The sequence below is a fragment of the Oncorhynchus mykiss genome, chromosome 5, assembly GCF_013265735.2.
Source record: "Oncorhynchus mykiss isolate Arlee chromosome 5, USDA_OmykA_1.1, whole genome shotgun sequence".
In the NCBI taxonomy this organism is placed as follows: Eukaryota; Metazoa; Chordata; class Actinopteri; order Salmoniformes; family Salmonidae; genus Oncorhynchus; species Oncorhynchus mykiss.
Window position 1 is genome coordinate 10,575,357 of NC_048569.1, and position 9,823 is coordinate 10,585,179.

Genomic DNA, 9,823 nt, shown 5'->3' on the forward strand with positions numbered 1-9,823 from the left:
TAGTGTATAACCCACCAGCTCTATCGGCAGGATAAAACAGAAACCTCTCGTAAGACACTGGGCGGGGGCCTATGCATTTATGTAAAGAGCTGGTGCATGATATCTAAGGCAAGTCTCGAGGTTTTGCTCACCTGAGGTATAATATCTCATAAGCTGTAGACCACATCTGCCTAGAGAGTTCATCTGTATTTTTTGTAGCTGTCTACATAACACCACAGTCCGAGGCTGGCACTAAAACTGCACTCAATGAGCTGTATACCGCCATACGCAAACAGGAAAACGCTAATCGAGACGGCGCCCTTAGTGGCCGGGGACTTTAATGCAGGGAAACTTAAATCTAGTCTAATTAGTCAAATTTTTATCAGCATGTTAAATGTGCAGCCAGAGGGAAAACAATTCTAGACCACCTTTACTCCACGCACAAAGATGCGTACAAAGCTCTCCCTCGCCCTCCATTTGGCAAATCTGACCATAACTCTGTGCTCCTGATTCCTGCTTACAAGCTAAAATTAAAGCAGGAAGCCCCAATAACACCAGCGACAAAAAAAACAATACTTTTTTTTTTAAAGTAGTCAGATGAAGCAGATACTAAACTACAGGACTGTTTTGCTAGTACAGAGTGGAATATGTTCTGGGGTTCTTCCAATGGCATTAAGTACACGTCAGTCACTGGCTTTATCAATAAGTGCATTGAGGACGCATACCCCAACCAGAAGCCATAGATTACAGGCAACATTCGCACTGAGCTAAGGGTAGATGAACCATCACAGGCAAAGTGTCAATACAGGACTAAGATCGAATCGTACTACACAGGCTCCGACGCTCGTCGGATGTGGCAGAGCATGCACTATGAGACTATAAAGGGAAGTACAGCCGAGAGCTGCAGAGTGACATGAGCCTACCAGGCGAGCTAAATAACTTCTATGCTTGCTTCGAGGCAAGTAACACTGAAACATGCATGAGAACATTAGCTGTTCCGGATGACTCTGTTATCACGCTCTCCGCAGCCGATGTGAGAAAAACCTTTAAACAGGTCAACATTCACAAGGCCACTGGGCCAGACGGATTACCAGGACGTTTTCAATCTCTGCCTGTCTGAGTCTGTAATACCAACAATGTTTCAAGTAGACCACTACTTAGTGTGCCCAAGAACACTAAGGTAACTTGCCTAAATGACTAGCTAGACGTGCTCTCACGTCTAGCTATGAAATGCTTTGAAAAGCTGGTCATGGCTCACATCAAAACCATTATTCCAGAAACCCTAGACCCACTCCAATTTGCGTACCAAATCCACAGATGACGCAATCTCTATTGCACTCCACACTGCCCATTCACCCCTGGACAAAAGAAACACCTATGTGAAAATGCTATTCATTGACTACAGCTCAGCGTTCAATACCGTAGTCCCCTCAAAGCTCGTCACTAAGCTAAGGACCCTGGGACTAAACACCTCCCTCTGCAACTGGATCCTGGACTTCCTGGCGGGCCGCCCCCAGGTGGAAAGGGTAGGTAAAATCACATCCGCCACACTGATCCTCAACACGGGGGCCCCTCAGGGGTGCGTGCTCAGTCCCCACCTGTACTCCCTGTTCACTCATGACTGCACGGCTAGGCACGACTCAAACACCACAAAGTTTGCTGATGACACAACAGTGGTAGGCCTGATTACCGACAACAATGAGACGGCCTTTAGGGAGGTGGTCAGAGATCTGACCGTGTGGAAAGACAACAACCTCTTCCTCAACATGATCAAGACAAAGGTGATGATTGTGTATTGCAGGAGGAGGACGACTGAGCACGCCCACCATCTCATTAATGGGGCTGTAGTGGAGCAGGTTGAGAGTTTCAAGTCCCTTGACCTCCACATCACCAACAAACTAACATGGTCCAAGCACACCAAGACAGTCGTGAAGAGGGCACAACAAAACCTATTCCCCCTCAGGAGACTGAAAATATTTGTCATGCGTCCTCAGATCCTCAAAAGGTTTTACAGCTGCACCATCTAGAACATCCTGACGGGTTGCATCACTGCCTGGTATGCCAACTGCTCAGCCTCCAACCGCAAGGCATTGCAGAGGGTAGTGCGTACGGCCCAGTACATCACCGGGGCCAAGCTTCCTGCCATCCAGGACCTCTATACCAGGCGGTGTCAGAGGAAGGCCCTAAAAATTGTCAGAGACTACAGCCACTCTAGTCATAGATTGTTCTCTCTGCTACCGCACGGCAAGTGGTACCGGAGCGCCAAGTCTAGGTCCAAGAGACTTCTCAACATCTTCTACCTCCAAGCCGTAAGACTCCTGAACAGCTAATCAAATGGCTACCCAGACTATTTGCATTGCCCCCCCACCCTCTTCTACTCTGTTGGTATCTATGCATAGTCACTTTAACTCTACCTACATGTACATATTGCCTTGACACCGGTGCCCCCGCACATTGATTCTGTGCCGGTAACCGTGAAGCAACACAAACATAGGCACAGACACATGCATACAAACACACAATAACATACTCACCATACACATGGATTTTGTGTTGTAGATATGTGGTACTAGAGTAGGGGCCTGAGGGGGCACACTTAATATGTTGGGAAATCTGTTGTGAATATTTTGATGTTTCTTTTTTAATGTATTACTGCCTTAGTTTTGCTGGACCCCAGGAAGACTAGCTGCCTCCGTAATCAATACACACATCAAGCACTGCCTTTTGAGCTAGCTAAACACTACTGTAATCAATGAGCTAGCTCTACCTCTGTGAAACACTACCGTAATCAATGAGCCAGCTCTACCTCTGTGAAACACTACTGTAATCAATGAGCTAGCTCTACCTCTGTGAAACACTACCGTAATCAATGAGCTAGCTCTACCTCTGTGAAACACTACTGTAATCAATGAGCTAGCTCTACCTCTGTGAAACACTACCGTAATCAATGAGCTAGCTCTAGTTCTGTGAAACACTACTGTAATCAATGAGCTAGCTCTACCTCTGTGAAACACTACCGTAATCAATGAGCTAGCTTATACTTCTGTGAAACACTACTGTAATCAATGAGCTAGCTCTACTTCTGTGAAACACTACTGTAATCAATGAGCTAGCTCTACCTCTGTGAAACACTACTGTAATCAATGAGCCAGCTCTACCTCTGTGAAACACTACCGTAATCAATGAGCTAGCTATACCTCTGTGAAACACTACCGTAATCAATGAGCTAGCTATACCTCTGTGAAACACTACTGTAATCAATGAGCTAGCACTACCTCTGTGAAACACTATCGTAATCAATGAGCTACCTCTGTGCTGAAGGAAAAGTATTTTTCCACCTACAGTATCCAAAAAGTCTGCATGAGATGGCATACTCACACTTTGAAGGTATGAACAGATCATTTGAGATGTTTTTTTTTACCTATGGGCCCTGGGCGATAAGATCAACGGCCCCTTCACCTTGTTCTCCAGTTGAAGCATTGAAGACTGTTGTGGCAGAAGAGTTCTGGTCGACACACCGGCTACATTAACCTCCCAACTGCTCCTTCACTCCCGATCCGCACCATGTCAGAGCAGACCCCTCCCCAACCACAGGGAAATTAATGCGCTAATTGGTCAAGGAATGATCTGGATGCAAAGCCAAGGAGATCTCTTTTTAGATCTACGGTAGATCTAGTTATATGTACTTTAGTTTTCTAATGTATTTATTTCATATATTGGTATTCCATTAGTACAAGCTTGGCATACAGGTGGGGGTGACGGTCAGCGACGGTATTGAATTAGTAATCAGCGGGGTTAAGAGGATTTAGTGCTGGGCCAGGACGATCTGAGAACCAAGTCCACCTCTCTGCCACACGTCTTATCAATGCTTCTGCTATTCCAGTTTAGTTCATTATTACTCCATTTAAGCAGAATTCTTCTACCACAGGGAGATATGATAAAGAACAATTAAACATTCATGACCAACTCATTAATTCTGTTGTCGATCTCCAATGAATCCTTCCCTGAATGAATAGAATTATCTTTAATCAGAGAGGGAGAACAGAAACGTTCTCCCCTGGCCCCTCTCCACTGTAAGGCTCTTAACATCTCAGAAATACTTTGAACTGTTTCATACTACAGAAGAACATGTCTCTGGGGTTGTTGCTATCTGTGTGTTAGTCTGTCTCCCTGGAATTGTTATGTGTCACATAGAACCTTAAAGAAATGATGAGAGAATGCTGCAGTCCCTCGAATTGCAGATATCTGTTTCTCTGGTTAAACAAGGAACACATCTTGAAATGTGGAGACTTACAACACTGGGACACAACCTTGACTGGATGCCCTTTCTTGTTGTTTACAGTGCACACCATTTGTTGTAATGAATTGCCTTATCGACCTGTGATTTCACCTCTTAATCCTGTGGTAAGTAGGGGTCCAAGCACTGCAACAGGGTTGCCGTGAAACAATGAACTTGAATAAGGTCGTTACCTTAACATACATCCTGACATTTAACACCATAGTACCCTCCAAACTTGTCATTAACCCTGGGTCTCAATCCCGCCCTGTGCAACTGGGTCCTGGACTTCCTGACGGGCCGCCACCAGGTGGTGAGGGTAGGAAACATCTCCACCCCGCTGATCCTCAACACTGGGACCCCACAAGGGTGCGTTCTCAGCCCTCTCCTGTACTCCCTGTTCACCCATGACTGTGTGACCATGCACACCTCCAACTCAATCAAGTTTGCAGGCGACACTACAGTGGTAGGCTTGATTACCAACAACGACGAGATGGCCTACAGGGAAAAAGTGAGGGCCCTCGGAGTGTGTTGTCAGGACTTCAGGAAACAGCAGAGGGAGCACCCCCCTATCCACGGAACAGTAGTGGAGAAGGTGGAAAGTTTTAAGTTCCTTTGCGTACACATCACTGACAAACTGAAATGGTCCACCCACACAGACAGTGTGGTGAAGAAGGCACAACAGCGTCTCTTCAACCTCAGGAGGCTGAAGAAATTCGGCTTGTCACCAAAAACACTCAAGAGCATCCTGTCGGGCTGTATCACCACCTGGTATGGCAACTGCTCCGCCCACAACCGTAAGGCTCTCCAGAGGGTAGTGAGGTCTGCACAACGCATTACCGGGGGCAAACTGCTCTCCAGGACACCTACACCACCCGGTGTCACAGGAATGCCAAAAAGACCAAGGACAACAACCACCCGAGCCACTGCCTTTTCACCCCTCTATCATCCAGAAGGCGAGATCAGTACAGGTACATCAAAGCAGGGACCGAGAGACTGAAAAACAGCTTCTATCTCAAGGCCATCAGACTGTTAAACAGCCATCACTAACATTGAGTGGCTGCTGCCAACATACTGACTCAATCTCTAGCCACTTTAATAATTAAAAATGGGATGTAATAAATGGATCACTAGTCACTTTAAACTCTTCCACTTTATATAATGTTTACATACCCTACATTACTCATCTCATATGTGTATATACTGTACTCTATTCCATCTACTGCATCTTGCCTATGCCGTTCGGCCATATTTTCATCTACATATTGTTATTCATTGCTTTACACTTGTGTGTATAAGGTAGATGTTGTGAAATTGTTAGATATTACTGCAAGGTCGGAACTAGAAGCGCAAGCATTTCGCTACACTCGCATTAACATCTGCTAACCGTATGTATGTGACAAATAAAATTCGATTTTGACATTGTTAGTGCTATGATCAGCACATGATTATTTAACTTGTTTGGTTGTCATGATATTTGGCAGACTTGTAGAGAGGCATGAGAAGGGATCATTCAATGGATACGTGATCAGGCCAGAGGTGGCGATATCATTCAATGCTGGGTTTACCTACATTTCTTTATTAGAATTTCCGGTGATAAATCAAAGTAGTTGCTGTAGTTTTCTGTCATTTCTTGTTCGCCAGTATATAAGTCTTACGGTATAGAATACAAACACGTGTAACACCCCATTCTCTGTGTCGTCTCTCCGCTGTAGGAGAACCGCTATGAGATGTACGTCAAGCTCCTGAGGGAGGGCGTGAAGGAGCTGCTCATTGGCAAAGATGGCGACGCGGGCCTCAAGAAGTCCCAGTCCAGCCCCTCTCTCAACCAGGAGGGCCAGCCGGCCGCGGCCAAAGTCAAACGCAACACCTCGGAGAGGAGACCCGAGACGCCGCCCAAGGTCACATAGGAAGCTACCCCCCCTCGCGAGCCTGTGAAAGAGCCATGAATACGCAACAAAAGTGTGTGAATATATTTTATGTAATTTATTTATCTGGCCACTGTTGTAACAAAAACAGTTGTGTAAAATGTAAATGATGAATACTCGTCCTTAAATTGACTGGCGTAGCATTTTTGTATGGAAACATTGCATTATATGTTTGTGGTCCTTTTATTTTGATGTTGATGTTGTCATTCTTGTATTGAACGTAATATTTTTTGTGACGCATTTGACTCGATTGCTTTATTCAATATCGCTGTATTGTTCCTTCCTCTCATAAAAACAATTTATTTGCCTTTCAGTCAGGAGAGAGGATTTTTCTTGTCTCCAGTTTAGTGGAATTACCAACGCTAGCTCTTGGATATATAAATAGTAGCTAGATGTAGAATAGTCTTACTCAGAAGTTTTTATTTTGATATGTAGTTTAAGTAAATGTTGGACATATTGAACCAGTTAAGTTGAGAGTATTTTACACAAATATGGCTTCCATTGAGAATAGGCAGGTGATTTGGACATACAATTTCCTCCCTGCTTTTCCTCATAGACCTTTTTAAGGTTCCTTTCACCTGGGAATGTTTATTTTTCATACAGAAGATGCACCAAGGTGTAAATCCTGGAAAGGGATTAATTGTGGATCTAAAAAATGTGGTTAGGATCTTCAATCTCTTGCCTCTCATTTACAACAGGAATAACAACCCCAGATAAAACACAGTAATGTCCTTAGTTGTGTGGAAGGCTGCACTATCATGTTAGAAAACGCAGTTCAAAAGCGTTCCAATCCCTAATTTTGCACATTAACAATTTGGGATGTTTAAACATATTCCCCAGCTGCATCCGTATCTTTTCAGACTGCAGTATTTCACTGACGTTGGACTTAAGATCAGAGTTTATGCAGCTGAGCCATTTATTTTTTTATCCTTTATTGCAAAAAATATACTTCTGCTTTTTTGAGTAGTGTAAAGACCAATGACCCTTGTCTTTTCTAATCGTATGTGTTTTAGATTCTAAGTTGAAAACTATTGTTGTAAAGATCAAATTTAGTATTTATAGTGCACTTTATAAATGAGTTCTTTTTGGATATTATAGAGAGCTTTATAAAGGTTAGACTGCTATGTTTCTTTGACGTCACAGGTTTTTCAGGCAGAACAATTTTTTTGTTTTTCTTGAAGGTACTTGAGCGCGACAGTTCAGTGGGTTTTTGTCAGCTCAGCTCGTAATGTCGTCTTAGTTTGTTTTAAGTGGTTCGGTAGTTTTGCTGTCCTAGGTAGATTTGTTGATTTGACGAAGTTTCCTTTTAGGGAACTGTTTATAGATCTGTACTTTGCAATTATTGCCTTTTTCCAATGCTGGTGATATTACATTTATAATATCATTTACACATTTTCATTAGAAATATTACTGACATTTGAACGACATAAGCATTTAGTTAGACATTGGATTGTATGTCTAGACTTCCACAATGGACTTTTGCATACCAACATATGTTTTGTCCTTACCAAAAGGTTTGTGTTTTTTCATGTATTGAAGATTTTGGAAGGAATTTAGCTTTTTAACATGTTATGAAGAAACATTTGTAATGATGCAAAGCCAATTTGAAAATGTACTTGTTTTTGGAAGACATGAGGCTAGTACCGAGTCTTTACAGTTCAAAAAAATATATTGTTTACTTTTAATGTTTTATTATTTACATTTTAGTTTATAACTTTTTTATTTTCTCTTAAATTCTCTACGAAGACACCAAATAGAATGTGTTAGTAGAGCTCGATGGTAATAGCCAACTAAATATACCTATATCCGTAATGCATGTTTTTAGAAAAACGTTCTACAGTAGTTTGTGCTAGCTAGCTAGTGTGCAAACCGTTTCCTTGGAAATGTTCTCCTCACCACATAGTGGCACTATTTGACCTGTACGATTATTGTGAATGTTAGTGAGTGTTTTGACATTGAAGCACTTAATGTAGACAATACATGTGGTACATTTATCAAAGGTTTCAAGTTAATATCACGAGACCTTAACAGCTGATTCTGTTATATAAGTGTGAGGATAGTATTTTTGTTTATATACAGAAGTCCATATGAAGAGGTCTACCCTTGAATTCATTTTGAATATAATATTCAATGTTTTTTATTCTTTTAACCTTTTGATATTTTATCGTAAGACGATGGCTGACCCCTTGAAGACATCTATAGTTAAAATTCCTCCGTAGTTTAAACTTAATCCCAGTATTTTCTTATGCAGATACAGTAATCCTTTGTTCAGACTCATTAAATGTAGGATTTAACATATTGCTGTTTATCAGTTGGTACACTTATTACATTTGCCCATTTTCAGAGGATTTTAAGTAAATACAAGCTTTTGTTGTAATGACACGTTAGCGTAATCTGTGTTTCTGAGTGGAATGATAAATAATCTACGTCTATATATGGAATCTGTGAACTCATTTTAAACACAACCATGTACTACTATCTTACCAGTGGATTGTGTTCATGTGGAACGACTCAACTAAAGCAATTGACATGTCAAATCTCACCTGATGTCATTTCTGATTTGATAGTAGATGGTCTGGAGAAGGAGTAGCGAAGACTGCACAGTAAATGCGTCAACATGTGACATTTTCCAATTTAAGACTAGCAGTGATCCTTATCAGGTATCTTGTTACCTTTCCCTTAACATTTACAGCATTTCTCCATATCACTTCAATGGAGGGCTTATTTTTAGCACTTACCTCTAATGCTTCTCTCAACCATATCTGGCATAGCCTCTGTACACTGGCGTATCACTTGTGTTAGAATAGACTCAATCCTGCACCTAGTCTGTAGACGTGAGAGACAGATTCTGTGCCCCTATAGTTCCCATGCCTCTTGATTGTTCTATACCGTAACAAACAATGCAACTAAGTCTCCTATGAGGCTCTTTGTCTCTACACGTACGTACGCATCAAATATCTCTGAAAGCTGTGATCCTGTACAATCCTTTGACTCTGTAAATGTTGTTAAATATAACTGTTGCCCTGTTTTTTTTTTTTTTTTTTTTTCCCCCAAAGGCCCAGGATTGCATTGTTTGGTTGTTCAAGTGATCTCTTCTTTGGCCCAGAGCGTGTCTTACGCCCTTAGGTCAGGATTGGTAACACTATGTCAGTGGTAATACAACTGTAGGTGGTTTCAATTAATAAAATACTTTACTTAATTGAACGTTGCATTTTCTTGTGATTTATTCCCCAGTCTTGTGCTGTGTTGGTAGAAAAGATCTGCTTCTCAAAGAAAATCATCTCAATGGACAAAAAAGGTCAACTCAGGTGGCAAAGTTTATAAACTATTTATTTACTACGGCAATATAATACTTGGGGTGGTAGGTAGCCTAGCAGTTAGTGTTGGGCCAGTAACGGAATGTTGCTGGATCGAATCCCCGAGCTGACAAGGTAAAAATCTGTAGTTCTGCCCCTGAGCAAGGTAGTTTGGGCAACTGTTCCCCGTGCGCTGATGGTGTGGATGTCGATTTAGGCAGCACCCCTCACCTCTCTGATTCAGAGGCGTTGGGTTAAATGCGGAAGACATAATTCAGTTAAATGCATTGTACAACACACCCCTTTTTTCTTGTTAATAGAGCAATAATCAAGGCAATGCAGTC

The 9,823-nt window shown here is 42.1% G+C and overlaps 1 protein-coding gene across 11 annotated transcripts in view; it reads left to right on the forward strand.

Moving 5' to 3' along the window:
* psd3l (pleckstrin and Sec7 domain containing 3, like) overlaps positions 1–9,387 on the forward strand; it is a 139,660-nt gene extending 130,273 nt beyond the window's left edge. For all 11 annotated transcript variants that reach the window (XM_021601636.2, XM_021601635.2, XM_021601634.2 and 8 more), the window contains one exon: positions 5,971–9,387. In XM_021601636.2, the coding sequence (XP_021457311.2) occupies positions 5,971–6,165 (195 nt within the window). In that variant the 3' untranslated portion in view covers positions 6,166–9,387. The remainder of the gene's footprint in view (positions 1–5,970) is intronic.
* The last annotated feature ends 436 nt before the right edge of the window (positions 9,388–9,823 follow it).